Source organism: Argopecten irradians, chromosome 13 (genome assembly GCF_041381155.1).
Source record: "Argopecten irradians isolate NY chromosome 13, Ai_NY, whole genome shotgun sequence".
Classification (NCBI taxonomy): domain Eukaryota; kingdom Metazoa; phylum Mollusca; class Bivalvia; order Pectinida; family Pectinidae; genus Argopecten; species Argopecten irradians.
This window is the reverse complement of record NC_091146.1, coordinates 8991682-9010477: the sequence shown is the minus strand read 5'-3', so window position 1 is coordinate 9010477 and position 18796 is coordinate 8991682. Positions and strand designations below refer to the sequence as shown.

General features: G+C 35.6%; 1 protein-coding gene and 1 pseudogene across 2 annotated transcripts in view; one reads left to right on the top strand and one right to left on the bottom strand.

The window, feature by feature from the left end:
* Positions 1-10395, top strand: part of LOC138306273 (GRIP1-associated protein 1-like) — an 81402-nt gene extending 71007 nt beyond the window's left edge. For both annotated transcript variants that reach the window (XM_069246687.1, XM_069246686.1), the window contains 3 exons: positions 3452-3513; positions 7425-7494; positions 7979-10395. In XM_069246687.1, the coding sequence (XP_069102788.1) occupies positions 3452-3513; positions 7425-7494; positions 7979-8127 (281 nt within the window). In that variant the 3' untranslated portion in view covers positions 8128-10395. The remainder of the gene's footprint in view (positions 1-3451; positions 3514-7424; positions 7495-7978) is intronic.
* Positions 10396-13360: 2965 nt separating this feature from the next.
* LOC138305580 (GDP-D-glycero-alpha-D-manno-heptose dehydrogenase-like) lies at positions 13361-18001 on the bottom strand (annotated as a pseudogene).
* Positions 18002-18796: the final 795 nt, after the last annotated feature.

The window sequence follows — 18796 nt, the reverse complement described above, 5'->3', positions numbered from 1 at the left end:
AACTGTAGGATTGAATACGTTCACTATGAATATAATGCTGATATTATTACTTTTAAATTAGTTCTTCAATATTGAAACATCAATTGATTGATAGATCCTAAAAACATCCTTGAACCCAGAAACTGTTAAATGAAAATAATCCATTATACTATCAGTTTTTAAGAATATCTCATCTAGGACGTACTAAGCATGAGAGTCAATAATTAAGAATTGAGAATAAAGAGGTTTTGTGTAATATGTATTGATAATGGAAGAAAGGGTTGACGTTACGTAGTTGTGCCTTAGTAATCTTATGCTGGTTTTTTTTAAATTTTCAACAATGAATATGTTTAAATCACATAAACATTACTTATTATTAAAAAAATCACCATGTCACCACTTGCATGCGTCTATGAAGCTTTACGTGCATATCTCCTTATATGGATATGGCTATTCTCTATTCCATCCTCTGTAACACTATTTAATTCCTAAGATGACCACACGTAACATAACATGTTTGAGAAATGTAGTTTCTTACTCTACACCCCTAGATCGGTGTTTTTTTTCTACTGGTAACCCCACTGTCCTCTACTAGTAGACCTTGCCATGTCCTAAAGTAGCGTGTTTTTCCCAATTTATAATATGAAAAAAAACATAGACAAGTTTAAGTTAAATGATATCTTCATCAGAAATTCTCACTAGCTTATTACAGAATTTGAGCTACAATAATTCAATTTAATGTAACAAAACTCTATAAACAGTTGAAAGAATTAGCATGATTTGAAACAAGGGATGGAAGACATTCGGAAAATAACATTTACGTGTATATTATAGATTGTAATATATTTTGGTGAAATTAATTTGATTACATGTAATACCAGGATTCTAATCAAAATTTATTCTGTTCTACTTGAGATACTCTTTTCTTCAGGGCTGATAGAGCCAAACGCAACAGCTCGGAGAAAATCCGGCAATTTTCGGAATTATAACATGATGATTTCCGAGTAATGCCGAAAATGTCTCGATATGTCGGAGCATCAACGTTATAGTATTTATCTAGTCGCACACCCATATTGAACCATTTTAAATGACAAAATCTTGGTGTTATTATAGCGTTAAAGATACACAGTAACCAAGATCAAGCCACGGCCATTTGTCTTTTATGTCAAAAATAAAACAAATTGCATGTACTGCATGTATTATGAAAGTAGTAAAAATTTGAATAGGTTTCATTTGCATACAGTATAGAATTGTTAAAATCAAGTCAAACTCGGAAGAATATACCAGACATTGACGATAAAAATCTAGTTGTAAAAATGTACAAATATGGAAAATCTAGTAACCTATCCATTGTCACACTAAACAACAATAATGGTATTCCTCAATTAGCTATTATCTTATTGCCTGCAAAGTTTTCTCGTATACTGTTAAAGCTATTATAATAAAACCTTGTTCGGTTGACGGCTCACACACAGGATGATAAAACTAAGATTAACATACACGCGTTCACATTTGTGAAGAATTGAAGCCATTTACATAATTTCTTTATTTTCTCATAACCAAAGAAACATTTGCTTTCCAACCAGCTTAAACACAGCCTGATATTTTCCTTTTAAACTGGTTCATGCATTATTTTTCATACCAGTTTCCAATTTTACTACAGAGAATCGTAATGGCGCATTTTGTATTTTTAGGTCACCTTAGACGAAGTCTCAAGTGACCTATTCCAATCGCCTTTTGTCCGTCGTCGTGCGTCGTGCGTCGTCCGTCGTGCGTCGTCCGTCGTATGGCGATAAACAATTTACTTTTTCGACTTCTTCTCCAAAACTACTGAACCAAATTTGTTGAAATTTTGCAGAAACCTTCCATAGCCAAAGGTCAATAAAAAATTGTGAATTACATGGTCCCAGCCACCCAGGAGCCTGAGGGGTGGGGCTAAAAGGGGTCAAATAGGCTAAAACTTCAAAAATCTTCTTCTGAAATTCCAGAAATGGTAGAATCAAATACTCTTCATAGATTAAAAGGTCTTGAGGTCCTTTACAAAAATTGTGAATTATATGACCCTGGGGTCTCATGTTCTCCCTCCCCCCTAGGGAGGGGTCAAGTTTGCTATAGTTTTTATAGGGAAAACACATTTTTGAGCATTATTTGGTTATTTGTAATAGGAAATAAGTCAAATGTTGTCAGAATTATCAGTATGAGAAGGTCATTGAATCCTATTAACAATTTTTCCACGACTGACCTCCAGGGGCCTGAGAGGTGGGGCCAAAAGGGGGTCAAATAGGCTAAAACTTCAAAAATCTTCTTCTGAAATTCCAGAAATAGTAGAATCAAATACTCTTCATAGATTAAAAGGTCTTGAGGTCCTTTACAAAAATTGTGAATTATATGACCCTGGGGTCTCACGTTCCCCCCTGGGGAGGGGATCAAGTTTACTATAGTTTATACAGGGAAAGGATATTTTTGAGCATTATTTGGTCATTTGTAATAGGAAATAAGTCAAATGTTGTCTGAATTATCAGTATGAGAAGGCCATTTTATCATATTAACAATTTTTCCACGTCTGACCTCCAGGGGCCTGAGAGGTGGGGCTAAAAGGGGTAAATAGGCTAAAACTTCAAAAATCTACTTATGAAATTCCAGAAATGGTAGAATCAAATACTCTTCATAGATTAAAAGGTCTTGAGGTCCTTTACAAAAATTGTGAATTATATGACCCTGGGTCTCACGTTCCCCCTGGGGAGGGGATCAAGTTTACTATAGTTTATACAGGGAAAAGACATTTTTGAGCATTATTTGGTCATTTGTAATAGGAAATAAGTCAAATGTTGTCAGAATTATCAGTATGAGAAGGCCATTTAATCCTATTAATAATTTTTCTTCGACTGACCTCCAGGGGCCTGAGAGGTGGGGCCAAAAGGGGTAAATAGGCTAAAACTTCAAAAATCTACTTATGAAATTCCAGAAATGGCAGAATCAAATACTCTTCATAGATTGAAAGGTCGTGAGGTCCTTTACAAAAAATGTGAATTATATGACCCTGGGGTCTCAGGTTCCCCCCTGGGGAGGGGGATCAAGTTTACTTTAGTTTATATAGGGAAAACACATTTATGAGCATTATTTTCTTAATTTTCAATAGGTCAAACTTGGTTAAAATTATTACCCTGTGATAGCATCATCATATCCATATTGGTCCTAGTCAACCTCCAGGGGTAGATGGGCAGGGCCAAAAGGGGTCAAAATGACTAAAATAAGAAAAAAAATCTTCTGAATTCACAGATTTGATGGAACCAAAACTCTTCATAGATTGAAAAGTCAGTTATAAAATCACGGACTGGTTTCAAGGGCCTGATGGTCCAATATATAGTGTTTTTGTGTCTTTGTTTCATTTTGTATCCGAACTCAGGTGACTGCTAAGGCCCAGGGGCCTCTTGTTATGTTATGGAGGTAAAGTGCATCTTTGGTATTTCAGTTAAACACAAGGATGAATCTCAAGGAATGCAAGGATCAGATATAAAACCAGTTGGAGATGTGGTAAGTAACCTTAATATATATAATGTGGGCACTTAAAACAGGCCTGGAAGCTGTGTGCCTGAATAGAGTGCATAATACAATATCAAACATTCATTCGAATGAAACGACATCAAGGCTTAGCCTGATTGTATGTTTCATTCAATAGTAATTTTATTATATATCATTTATAAATATTTTAGGATGATTTTAAGAGGCAACCTTTTGAAATCGTTTTATCATAATTCGCTAGAAAACTGGTTAGTAACTAACATTCTTAGCGAAGGTACTATCAGGGAGAACTCATTAACTGATTCGAACTTGACAATATCAAAACAAAATGTTCACTCACAACGCATTACAAAAAACATTAATGACAACGTATATAAGTACAGTGTAAATCACAAAACGAAAATAATTTAATTTTGCTTGTAACATTTTAATTTGCTTAAAAATATGTTATCGGCCCATAACGTAAACACTGACGTCGCCGTTTATAACGTCATATTTGATTGGTTGATACGGTAATGCAATAGTAACCAAGTGAAAATAGTTAATCACTCAAAATGGTATTACATACATTTTTAGCTCACCTGGCCCGAAGGGCCGGTGAGATTATGTCATGGCGCGGCGTCCGTCGTCCGTCCGTCCGTCCGTCCGTCCGTCAACATTTCCTTTAAATCGCTACTAGTCATAGAGTTCTGCATGGATTGTAACCAAATTTGGCCACAAACATCCTTGGGGGAGGGGGAACAGAACTTGTATAAATTTTGGCTCTGGTCCCCTGGGGGTAGGAGGGGCGGGGCCCAATAGGGGAAATAGAGGTAAATCCTTTAAATCGCTACTTGTCGTAGAGTTCTGAATGGAATGTAACTAAATTTGGCCACAAACATCCTTATGGAAGGGGAACAGAACTTGTATAAATTTTGGCTCTAACCCCCCGGGGGCAGGAGGGGCGGGGTCCAATAGGGGTAATAAAGGTAAATCCTTTAAATCGCTTCTCGTCATAGAGTTCTGAATGGAATGTAACCAAATTTGGCCACAAACATCCTTGGGGGAGGGGGAACAGACCTTGTATAAATTTTGGCTCTGACCCCCCGGGGGCAGGAGGGGCGGGGCCCAATAGGGGAAATAGAGGTAAATCCTTTAAATCTCTACTTGTCATAGAGCTCTACATGAATTGTAACCAAATTTGGCCACAAACATCCTTGGGGGAGGGGAACAGAACTTGTATAAATTTTGGCTCTGATCCCCCAGGGGCAGGAGGGGCGGGGCCCAATAGGGGAAATAGAGGTAAATCCTTTAAATCGCTACTAGTCATAGAGTTCTGAATGGAATGTAACCAAATTTGGCCACAAACATCCTTGGGGGAAGGGGAACAGAACTTGTATAAATTTTGGCTCTGACCCCCCGGGGGCAGGAGGGGCGGGGCCCAATAGGGGAAATAGAGGTAAATCCTTTAAATCGCTACTAGTCATAGAGTTCTGCATGGATTGTAACCAAATTTGGCCACAAACATCCTTGGGGGAAGGGGAACAGAACTTGTATAAATTTTGGCTCTGATCCCCCGGGGGCAGGAGGGGCGGAGCCCAATAGGGGAAATAGAGGTAAATCCTTTAAATCGCTACTAGTCATAGAGTTCTGCATGGATTGTAACCAAATTTGGCCACAAACATCCTTGGGGGAAGGGGAACAGAACTTGTATAAATTTTGACTCTGGCCCCCCGAGGGCAGGACGGGTGGGGCCCAATAGGGGAAATAGAGGTAAATCCTTTAAATCACTTCTTGTCCTAGAGTGTTGCTTGGATTGTGACCAAATTTGGCCATAAACATCCTTGGGGTAAGGGGAACAGAACTTGTATAAATTTTGGCTCTGATCCCCCAAGGGCAGGAGGGGCGGGGCCCAATAGGGGAAATAGAGGTAAATCCTTTAAATCGCTACTAGTCATAGAGTTCTGAATGGAATGTAACCAAATTTGGCCACAAACATCCTTGGGGGAAGGGGAACAGAACTTGTATAAATTTTGGCTCTGGCCCCCGGGGGCAGGAGGGGCGGAGCCCAATAGGGGAAATAGAGGTAAATCCTTTAAATCGCTACTAGTCATAGAGTTCTGCATGGATTGTAACCAAATTTGGCCACAAACATCCTTGGGGGAAGGGGAACAGAACTTGTATAAATTTTGGCTCTGACCCCCGGGGGCAGGAGGGGCGGGGCCCAATAGGGGAAATAGAGGTAAATCCTTTAAATCGCTACTAGTCATAGAGTTCTGCATGGATTGTAACCAAATTTGGCCACAAACATCCTTGGGGGAAGGGGAACAGAACTTGTATAAATTTTGACTCTTGCCCCCCGAGGGCAGGGTCAGGTGGGGCCCAATAGGGGAAATAGAGGTAAATCCTTTAAATCACTTCTTGTCCTAGAGTGTTGCTTGGATTGTGACCAAATTTGGCCATAAACATCCTTGGGGGAAGGGGAACAGAACTTAAATTTTGGCTCTGACCCCCTGGGGGCGGGAGGGGTGGGGCCCAATAGGGGATTTAGAGGTTAATATTAAAATTCCTTCAGAAAAGAAACAATGAACCTGTATTCAGAACATTACTTGGCATTACAAACCAGGTGAGCGATACAGGCCCTCTGGGCCTCTTGTCTTTTGTTACTATTGAGATGTTTTATCTACTGTTGTAAGCAAAGGGAGACTACCCTATTTTTGTTATGGGTAAGCCGTATCTGTGTCATTATAAAAAATTAGAAAAAGCTGGGTTTACTCTTACACTTTAAAAAGAGAGAGAAAATTAGAAAAATATTGAAATTAATCATGGATTTAATTCAATAGAAGAAAATATCTTTTTTTTATGTATGAATTTAAGACTTACACATGTTTTTATGGATCGATACACTATAGAAGTCTGATATGCAAATATCTGAATTTGGATTTGGACATGTATTGATATATCACATGTGTAATATTACATATGATTGAATAAAAAAAGTATATGAGAAAAAAGTGGTATTACATATAAAAATATTAAGTTAAAAGAACTAAGCTTTAATTACAAATGTATTTTGATGTATGGTGACGTAACACACACATTTAAATGTGCCCTCACCAGTCGTAATTTGTTTATAGTACACTCCGATTTCTGTGTCATATCCATTACATAGAATATATATGTAAGATATACATAAACGTGTATTGCAAAAACAAGATCATAAATATATATATAATAACCTTACCATATTCCAATTTATAATTATTTGATATTAATGAAAACACAAAAAAAAAAAAATACCCAGACATCCGGAAAAACAAAGGTGTTTTTTTCATTCACAAAAACCGTCAGCTAATTCAATACCAAGATAGAGTAAATATTTCAATTAAAGTTATATGTACGGTATTTTTTATACTCACGAATCAAGATGATCTTTTAATATGTTATTCATCACCAGAAATTACCAACTTTTTGAAAATTACAGTGCTTTCAATGCATAGGTTTTAATTTTACATGTACAAATAAGAGCTGAAAATGATTTTTGGCAGTACTGCCAAAAATCATTTATTTACATTAATAGTGATGTGAAATGAGTACATAAAGTGAGACCATGAAGCCAAATTGTGGTCTACAATATCATTACACATTTTTACAATGTTTTCAGTCATTGTAAAGTGACTTCTTCAGGTATGTTTTCATTTAAACATGTTTAAGGCATAAAAACAGCAATTTTACAGTACAAAATTTCTGTGTTATAACTAACGTTAATAAGTCATCTGAAGCCATTTGAATGATTTTTATAGCTTTATTCATCAAACCTTCTGGTTTTTAATAAATTAATGATGAAAAAATAGCATGTCAAAATTATCGCCCAGTTACACCACATACAACTTTAACTGAAGAGGATAGAATTTTAAGATATTGTATTTGATTTCTGTCGTTAGCAAGAGGATAATACACCAGCTCCCGTGCAACGCAATATCGCGGCGTTACCGTCCCAGGATGAAATCTTCGGTAAGTATTGATTCGCTGCTATATTCGAGCTACAGAAAATAAAAATGCATGTAATGCTTGGGAGAATTAAATGTGATTTGCTGATTGTATTTCATGACACGATTTGTAGCAATATATGATAGAATAAAAATAGTCTATCAAATACTGAAATAATACCCCCAGCTGCATTCTTACTTATTACATTATTTTCCATTTTATTCTTGGGTTCGTGGGTATATTCAAGTTTGCAAATATCGGAGGTTGCCGTTGGGTAGCTTATCGAAATTGGGAATGGACGGGAATCATACGATCAGTGATGAAAAAAGTATTAAACCATTCTGATGCGGACGAGCATATATACAGTATTTATCTGCGCCTCTCCAGAGGGCACATGTACAGGACACACCCAATCTATCAGGAAATAACGTTATTTTTGTTTTATTTATTTTTGCTTGCTTCTGTATGTTATTGTCGATAGTGACAGATAAGTTATTTCGATCCTCAGGCAATATGGAGGAATTGAAAAAGAAACATGACCAAAGAATTGGAGAATACCAAAAGATTGAAGAAATGAACAAAGCTCGTGTTGCCCAAGGATTGGAGGAGAAACTGGCTCAGAGAAGGCAACGGAGAATGGAACAAAGAGCGTCCTGATTGGTCAATAATTACATATTCAAATTAAATGAGATTTATAACTGTTAAATGGAACATTATTGAAAGGAATACTTGTAAAGGATTTTCATGCTATGGAGATGTAATACAAATCTCTGTGAATATTCTACTATTATAGATATTCGCTTTAAAATTTCGAATTCATTGAGCGTTTTGAGTAGATCTCGTTTCTCGTGTAATATTTTGGAAATCTATGTGGAGTTATGGATTACAAATTGGATGGTCTTTTCTCTTTCTAATGACGACGCTATGTTATATTCACAGGAGATATATTGTTTTTAGATATGGAATTATCTTTCTCTAATAAATACGCAAACTATTCTTATCTTTCTGCTGAACTTTTGATCATAACACAAATCGTTCCGAATGAACTTTCCAGCATTGACATCCATATGATAACTGCAATACAAACCATAGCTGATTTGAAGGCCATGTTTCATCGAAATTATAACTATGAAGATTCCATACGGACTCCTTATATAAAGAGATTGATGAATTTGTTTTGTGTTAAATGTTTCGTGTAATGTGAAATTTCAGTAGTGCTTTAGATTCTAACAAAGTAATGTTTTCTTTCTAGATACTATATTTATGTAATGCTTGTGATATACTTCAAACTTTACCAAATATACAAACTGAAATCTATGTAGGATCAATGTTGTTAAAGTTACAGTTCAAATGAATTCGTTTTTAACTCCATGTACCTGGGGATTATATTAGCATGAAAAACATTGTTTTTAAAGCGTATCCATGTCCAGTAAATGGGAATTTGAGCCACCGCAAATAAAGAACCATGGCTTTGTATTGAATACAATGGTATTGTTGTTATAAACAAAGTAGCTGGAATGGAGTTTTTTTTCTACAATTTGTATGTGTTTTTGACAATTCTTCAAATGACCGATTCATAATAGATAGATATAACATTAGAAATTAGCTGCGTCCTTATTCGCGTCCTTATTCATAGTATTGACTACATCATAGTTGTTGAGTATTGTTTCATTTTATTTAGTGTAGGGTAAATCATAATATACTATATAGAGATAATTAGAACTCTAACTTGATATCGCGACAAAACAATCGATATTTGATTGGTTTTATTTATTTTTTCTACTTAATATTTTTTTCTTGTTATTATTTGTAATTACATATGTTTATACTTGTTCAAATGTAATACTGTTATTGTATATCTACCGTCCATAACTAGTTCTGGGTGACGAGTTTGAATCCCACATGTGGTATGTGACAGGGTATGTTACAGGGGCTGACCACTGGTTCACGGTTTTTCTCCGGGAACTCCTGCTTTTCTCCACCTGTAAGCCCTGTTCGTCCTTACAAGACCATGATGGCTCATAGGAGGTTTATCTAATCAATCCAAAGCAAAACCGTAATTAGCTTCTTATTGATAAATAGGGTAACTTGAGACATTGTTGTAACTAGTATTTGTGCCCTGCCTTATCGAAACACGTGAAAGATAGATCCCGATTTTACAGTAAGTTTCTTCAACAAGCGCTTACAAAAATAGTCTAAAGGTACCACGAGTATAAGATTCTATTTATCACATAACTAGTATTTATGTAAATATAGACGAAACTTTCAATTTCGTGTCTATATAATAGTGGCGAAATCAGGCTCGAATTTGACGATCTGAAGTCATATTTTTATTATAACGTCATTATTACATGTGACGTCACAATAGTGTTATTACACACGTGTCTTATGATATTTATGACATTGGCGTATGCCGTGACTGATTGGGTCAACTATGAGATAAATATAGGTTGTGTTTTTATATGGTAGACTTTACACCATGCTCAATATTGATGTGTTATACATTCGTACACTTACTTACTGTAGCGGGAATCTTAATGTCGCGCTAGATCAAGTGCGCTAAACAAGCATTGTGATGGTCATAGATCCTGTATGACGTCACCATATAGTAACTACTTATAATGCTAATTCATTATTGCGCTACATGTAACCTGATCAAAATTGGTCTTAAATTAAACTTTGATTGCACCAATAAGTACGGGTACATTACAGATTTTATATTATGTGATACTTTACAAGATTTCTTATTTCAGAAAACCATAACCATTTTAAAGTTTAATATATATTCAATTTTCCAGTATTTCTTATGTATGTAGTAATGTTTGTTTACACTTTGCATTGTGATCAGATCGTAAAGTAGTTTATTTTTCTCTGTGGTTTTGATATAATTGTAATGTACAACCAAAATAAAATACCTTCAACGCAGTTGTTTAACTTTACTTGTTGTATCAAACATAATGTGACGCTACACAAATTAGAACACTTTTTAAGATAATTGTTAAAAAAATTCTTACGTATGCATAAAATCAGATTTTTTTTTCTTAATTTTCCACAAATAGATGCCTTCAGTTATGATTTCATGATTTGTTTGCTTGTTAGCAGTGCATATATTTTGAAATAGAGAGCTTGAAGCATGCCATGTCTAGCCCTGTGTTTCAGCAGGTTCAAGTACCCAAAATAGAACTTCTCCTTAATATAGTTTGTTTAAAAATTTATAGGCATCATAAAAAAATGTTTGAATTCATTTATTAAAACTTCAAAAAAAATTCAGTTTATCTAAGTTACATATCTGTCAAAAAAATCCCATTGTGCATTTGTTTTCAGTGTTCTCTTTCGGTTCTTCAGGCTTTGAAATCAAGAAGCCCTAGAAATACTCTAATCCAAAATCTTTTAATCCGAACATTTCGATTATCTTCTAAAACTCAAATTACTTATCTCTGGATTCCCAGTCATGTGGGTATAAAGGGGAATGAACAGGCTGATGAAGCAGCTAAGACTGCTCTTCGCCTAGCACAAACAGATTTGAAACTACCATACACCGACATCAAACCTTCAATTCAGTCAGCCATCAAACACCATTGGCAACAAAGGTGGTCTACCGAAACAAACAATAAACTGTTTAAAATTCAACCTACACTTAATCCTAAACTGTCCAGTCGGAGAGACCGCAGAGAGGAAGTTGTACTCTCTCGGCTCCGAACTGGACACACATATTTTACACATTCCTATCTATTGAGAGGGGAGGATCCTCCTACATGCCATGCATGTGATTCTCCTCTCACAGTGGAGCATATTTTATTGCATTGTATTGATTTTAAACACATACGAGATAAATACTACGATGTCTCCGACATGTACACTTTGTTTCATGCCGTGAGACATAATCGTATTTTTAATTATCTCAAAGAGATCGGTATTTTAAGCAAAATATGAACGTTTTCTCATCATACATCGTATCAACTCAACATTTCATCGTTTCATCAACATTGTGCATGAGTTTTCTCATGTGTTTTAGCCAAATTTATTTTATCCCATGCAAACCTTCTTTTTTTATCAAATTAACGTTTACAATCTGTGTTTTAGTCCTTACTTGCTTTTTCTTACCCTGAACTTTTATCCTGATATTAATGCATGACTTGTAGTTTGGCCCTAAATGACCTTAGTTGTCGATGGGCCGTAAAACTCAAACAAACAAACAAAGTTTTCAGTTTTTTAAAATGTATGGTGTTTTTAGGGATGTCGGAGGACGTCGTTTCCTGGATTTTTTTTTCACAATTTCATTATTTTCTCTTTTAAATACAGATAATAAGCAACTTGTAAGAAAATGACATCTAAAAATTGTCAAAGTTACTATTCCGCACTTTAATTTCTGTTCAGGACAGTTATTGGTGGTTTAGATTATAAACTGAAAATTCTGTATCACATATCTTGAAAGTGTTTCATTTTGGGTAAAGTTCCAATTTGGTAGCGTCACGTTATACCTTGGACATTTGCTGTACAATTATTTAATTTCACCATTGAAAACAGAAGCCAAGTGTATATCCTAAAACTTACACTCCCTCTCAATTACAAAAAATTAAAGTTTCGACAAGCAATATATTTAAAGTTTCAAGAAAATAATTTTGATTTAGTGTAGTAAGAATATATGCAATTGATAATTAAATTGATATACCGTCACCAGCTTTATGAGATGGGGGTCTTGATCATAAATCCAGCTCGTCATATATCCCTCTGATCACAAGAGTGCTTGGGCTGTTGATATATAGAGGATCTTACACTCATGACTATGTGATATGAGATTTATCAAACGAATTCAGTAATTTGATATGCCACGAGGCGAGTGGCATAGTAGATTAGTTAACGAGTTTGATAAATTTCATTTCATATAGTCACGAGTGTAAGATTATGTTTATCACATAACTTTTATTAACAGAGATATAAGTAAAACTTGAAATTTTATCTCTATATAAAACCGTAAAAATCTGGCTTGGATGTGGCGTTTCCATCTACTGAGACAATCATGCGACGTCATATATAAATTATGACTTCAAAACTACATGTGACGACATCATAATAGTGTTATAACACATGAGGATTAGGATATTTATGTAATAAGTAGTTTTATGCATTTTGGGTGAGACCAACAAGATTACTTTTGCAATATATGGCCTAGAGACCTGATATAGGGCCTGAAGCATGCTGGGGTAAAGGGTTTGTCCAATTAATGACCTTGAACTTCATTTGAAAAGGCTTTTAAAAGGCTAAAATAATTTCCAAATGATTTAAAAGAGGCCTAGAGATATCTTATAGGACCTGTTGAAATAAAGGACTACCATGTTTGTTCAAATGAAAACCCTTGACCTTCATACAAGGTCACAGGGATCAAATAGGCTATATTTTCATAGATATTATAGATTTATATAGAACGCTATGATGAAGGAACATTAAGTTTATTCAATAGAATTACCTTGACTATTCATTCTAGGGTAAAATTCAAATAGGCCAATTTTTAATGACTTCTTTTGCATAACTAAGAGATTTAGAGACCTGAAGCATGCTGAACTAAAGGGCTACCGAATTTGTTCAAATGGCGGGAATTGTAATCATATCAGTCTTATCGTGTTCCCGACATTTTCAATAAAATTGGTAACAGTGTTAAAATACTCTGAAACATATTCTTTAATTTTTGAATGCAAGACATTCCTTGGTTTGGATCAGAGATAAAAACAGCATGATTTAAAAAAGAAACATGGATTTTAAGTTAGTTTAATGGAATTTGTAAATGACAAGAAGAAGAAACCCCGTACTCTGTAGTGTCCATAATTATTGTCCTAACCGATCTAGTCGTCCAGTTAGGTGACGGAAAGCCTTCCCACAGATGAAACAGCGTTCAAACATTTTTACAGCGAGACACATCTTCCATGGCCAAGAACAGGAGAATTTCGAGCATGTCCTTAATACCTTGTTCCATAGATACTGTGGAGATGTAGCTTAGCTTTTGAATCTTTGCGTAGGAAACCTCGTAATCTCGTTTGTCTCTTTCTTCACCTGTGATTTTACATCCGGATACCTTACTTTGTATAATACGTGCAACATGCGACTTTGTCATGTTCATCTTTCCATCGCCAACATTGTACGCTTGCCCTTTCATCGCACCACAGCATCCTTCACATGTAGAAACGTTAGGCGAAATTGGCCTTCGAAGTGATCAAATTCCTTCAATTTTAACGCTGCATATGTGAGGTCGTTTACAAGGAGATTAAGGCGCAGTCGAGGTGAAAGTCCAAAGACAGAAGCAAGCCGTAGAGCAACACCGCCAACATCTAGAACAAGTTTTCCCCTTCGGTCTTGCTGCCTCCGTACAGAGTAAGGGGGCTGATCCCGGTTTCTTTTGTGCACACGCCTTCTACCGCCCCATAGCAAGACCCAGTGCTGGCGTAGCCCGATTGTTGATCCGGACGCTTTAGCTCACCAATCATCCAAGCATTATCGTGCATCACCTTAGCTAGCTGGTCGCGATCGCGAACATCTCCCTTCACGATATGAAAAATTGGGTTTTGTGCGAAATTAAGTACAGGATGCAGTCCCCAATTAAAGATATCATACAGTGCCACCTTTTTCCCATCTTCAAGAATCGGTATTATAGTTGTGCCTAGGTAGCCAGCGCCACCCGTAAGCAACACGTGACCACTGCCATAGGCTGCAGATGCTAAGTGTGACGCAATAGTTTCTGTAAGATAAAAAATATTTAGACATAGAATGAAGTTTAATTGTGTTGAAAACTAGATAAATGATTTTGATGTATGTATGGAATAGTATTTTAATTTAGAAAAATTCATATGCCGACGTAATTAATCGCTAATGAAACCATGTATTAGGGTATGTCCACCTGGGATATAACAAAATATTGCCTCTTGAAGAGGAGACATTGGTCAAAAAGTAAAGTAAAATCTTAATTTATTTTAATTAGATTAACGTCCTATTAACAGTTAAGCTCATGTAAAGATGTACCATATTTGTTGGTAGAGGTAAACCGGAGTACACGGAGAAATAACCACCGACCAGCGGTCAGTACCTGGCAACTGTCCCGAACCAGCATCCCAGAAAATCTCAGTAATTATAGAATACAGAGTAGTGATCAGAATCGATCAGTTATAGTCGAGTCAATTTAGCAATACTATCAGCCTAACTTAGAAATAATTGCAAAAGATGGGGGTTTTTTTTTTTTTTTTTTTTTTTTTGCTTTTTGGTTTAGAAGTTAGCAGTGTTATAACATGAAACAAAAATATAAGAATATATGAATTAGGGAAAATACCTTTCTCGTCTGTCAAAAGATAGAACAAATAGGAAAATTCACACAAATCACAACTTGTGAAGAGTGATGTCTGTCTCATTTGTAATACTGGGGTACAAAATTAACTGTATATGGAGTCCATTTTATAAACATAGGTTACACAACGAGTGGTTGTTGGATATGGAATTTATTCCACACGAGTGAGTTATTTTTTTTAAAGTTACAAAAGACACGAGCTTTAGCGAGTGTCTTTTGTAACTTTTAAAAAATAACTTACGAGTGTGGAATAAATTCCATATCCAACAACCACGAGTCGTGTGACCTGTTTCTACCACAATATATTATCCGCTTTTAGCCGATAGAACTACGACGAGGATAAGTTCGCTATCCAAAAGCAGTTTTGGCGTCAAGCGGAGATCACAGCATAGCATGACGTCACTCGATTATTGATGACGTTGACAAATGATGACTCGACAATGAGAAAGACGTAGGTCGGTTAAAGTTCATCGTGTCAGCCAATCAGAATGCGTACAGAGTTTATAACACGTGTGGTATAAACAAATCACGTGTGGAATAAACAAATTGTTAATCAACAGCTGCATCGTTTATTTGATACCCTGAGAGTTGAATAACACCGCCTATTGTGGTAGAAGTAAATAGTACATATCAGTTGAAACGGAGAAATGACGAAATATGTTTTGGTTTGTGGCAATTTAAACATTTGAGCCCTCTTCAAATACAGAAAACGCTAATATTTTATCCTAAATATAATTGTTTTGTGATAACATTCTTCAATCACGACCTTTTGTATAGTTTCGTTGTATTTAAGACGATATATGCACATAACGCAAATAAACAGAATTATTCAAAGTTGGCCGATCATGTCAATGTTATGTTATATTGTATTCATAATGACAATTTACATAATTTTTGAGCAAGGATCTTAAAAATCTGAAGAGCAGATACATTTGTAAATCCTTATAGCACATTTCATTTTGAAAACATTGAGTACATATTAAAGATACTTTTTATAGGATAGTTCAACCTGAACATTTTTGGAAATATATATTGTACATAACATGATCTTAAATGAAGGTAATTGAAGTTTAAACTTGGTCCATTAAGCATTTTTTTCACATTTCTAATATTTTCTGGATTGAAATAAACACTTTCCCCAATTTTGATTCCTTCATATTTTCCTCTCTCAAAACATAGTTATTTTTTTATAGAAAACCGAAATAACTAAAATTGCAATAAGTTTGAAGTAAAACCCTAGATTGACTAGACTATTTATTTTGGTCGGTGTTTAGACACCAGAAATAGTATAAAAAATAAGTAAAACGTAAGTACACTGTATATAAATGAATTCATATATAACGGTGATGTTCGTAACTCTTTGTGTGTATAAGAGATATCTTGATATATGACATGTACACTAACTTTACACAGTTCCAAGTTGCGAGTTGTAGCTACACTCTACCACCATGTTGACTGCTAAAATTAATGTATGGCCACACATACAGAGCGTTCCGTTTTAGTGTACATATTCCAGGATAATACAACAGTGATCGTAATCCTGGGATATCGAGGAAAGTATCGCTTTTAATGCATTAGCAACGGGATTTCGGAGTAACGAAAAAAATAATTACACTTTTCGGAACCATAATAGGATACAATCAGGACAGTTTCAGCAAAATCGCTGAGAAGTAGTTTAATTTCAACATATTTTGTTGCTTATAACAAACGGATTGGGCACAAGTTATGACAACTTATACACAGATAAATGTGTTAGATTGACTTTGTAAACAATACACAGATAAATGTGTTAGATTGACTTTGTAAACAATACACAGATAAATGTGTTAGATTGACTTTGTAAACAATACACAGATAAATGTGTTAGATTGACTTTGTAAACAATACACAGATAAATGTGTTAGATTGACTTTGTAAACAAAACACAGATAAATGTGTTAGATTGACTTTGTAAACAATACACAGATAAATGTGTTAGATTGACTTTGTAAACAATACACAGATAAATGTGTTAGATTGACTTTGTAAACAATACACAGATAAATGTGTTAGATTGAACTTTGTAAACAATACACAGATAAATGTGTTAGATTGACTTTGTAAACAATACACAGATAAATGTGTTAGATTGACTTTGTAAACAATACACAGATAAATGTGTTAGATTGACTTTGTAAACAATACACAGATAAATGTGTTAGATTGACTTTGTAAACAATACACAGATAAATGTGTTAGATTGACTTTGTAAACAATACACAGATAAATGTGTTAGATTGACTTTGTAAACAAAACACAGATAAATGTGTTAGATTGACTTTGTAAACAATACACAGATAAATGTGTTAGATTGACTTTGTAAACAATACACAGATAAATGTGTTAGATTGACTTTGTAAACAATACACAGATAAATGTGTTAGATTGACTTTGTAAACAATACACAGATAAATGTGTTAGATTGACTTTGTAAACAATACACAGATAAATGTGTTAGATTGACTTTGTAAACAATACACAGATAAATGTGTTAGATTGACTTTGTAAACAATACACAGATAAATGTGTTAGATTGACTTTGTAAACAATACACAGATAAATGTGTTAGATTGACTTTGTAAACAATACACAGATAAATGTGTTAGATTGACTTTGTAAACAATACACAGATAAATGTGTTAGATTGACTTTGTAAACAATACACAGATAAATGTGTTAGATTGACTTTGTAAACAATACACAGATAAATGTGTTAGATTGACTTTGTAAACAATACACAGATAAATGTGTTAGATTGAGTAATTAATACATAGATAAATGTGTTAGATTGACTTTGTAAACAATACACAGATAAATGTGTTAGATTGACTTTGTAAACAATACACAGATAAATGTGTTAGATTGACTTTGTAAACAATACACAGATAAATGTGTTAGATTGACTTTGTAAACAATACACAGATGAGGTCAAGTAACGGCAAATACATGATAGTTATGATGATTGGTGACACGTTAAACGATAACTCAAACAATACCCGAAGTTTTCTTGCAGCCGGTGGTTCCGATTGGGGAGAATCCCTCCATACACTGGCAGACGCGCACGGGCGAGCACACCGAGTCCGGCACACTACACTCCTCTATGGCACAAGCTTCGCCAAGAAACTGGACCTGAAGACAATCAACAGTGTGACTTGAGGACATCTTGAACGTGATACTAATTATTGTGCAGGAGACATTTACCCGTTACCTGTAACCGAGGTCTTTATGTCAAATGCATCTCTGACCAATTGTAATGAATCAAGCCCTAACATACCCGTCACAAACTGACAAGTTACAAAGTAACTGAGCGGTTACATACTGACCGGTCACATACTGACCTGTTTTACATGCTGACCGGTCACATACTGACCTGTTACATGCTGACCGGTTACATACTGACCGGTTACATACTGACCGGTCACATACTGACCTGTTACATGCTGACCGGTCACATACTGACCTGTTACATGCTGACCGGTTACATACTGACCGGTTACAATACTGACGGTCACATACTGACCTGTTACATACTGACCGGTTACATACTGACCGGTTACATACTGACCGGTTACATACTGACCGGTCACATACTGACCTGTTACATGCTGACCGGTCACATACTGACCTGTTACATGCTGACCGGTTACATACTGACCGGTTACATACTGACCGGTCCACATACTGACCTGTTACATACTGACCGTTACATACTGACCGGTTACATACTGACCGGTCACATACTGACCTTGTTACATGCTGACCGGTTACATACTGACCGGTCACATACTGACCGGTCACATACTGACCGGTCACATACTGACCGGTCACATACTGACCGGTCACATACTGACCGGTTACATACTGACCGGTCACATACTGACAAGTTACAAAGTAACTGAGACATACTGACCGGTCACATACTGACCGGTTACATACTGACCGGTTACATACTGACCG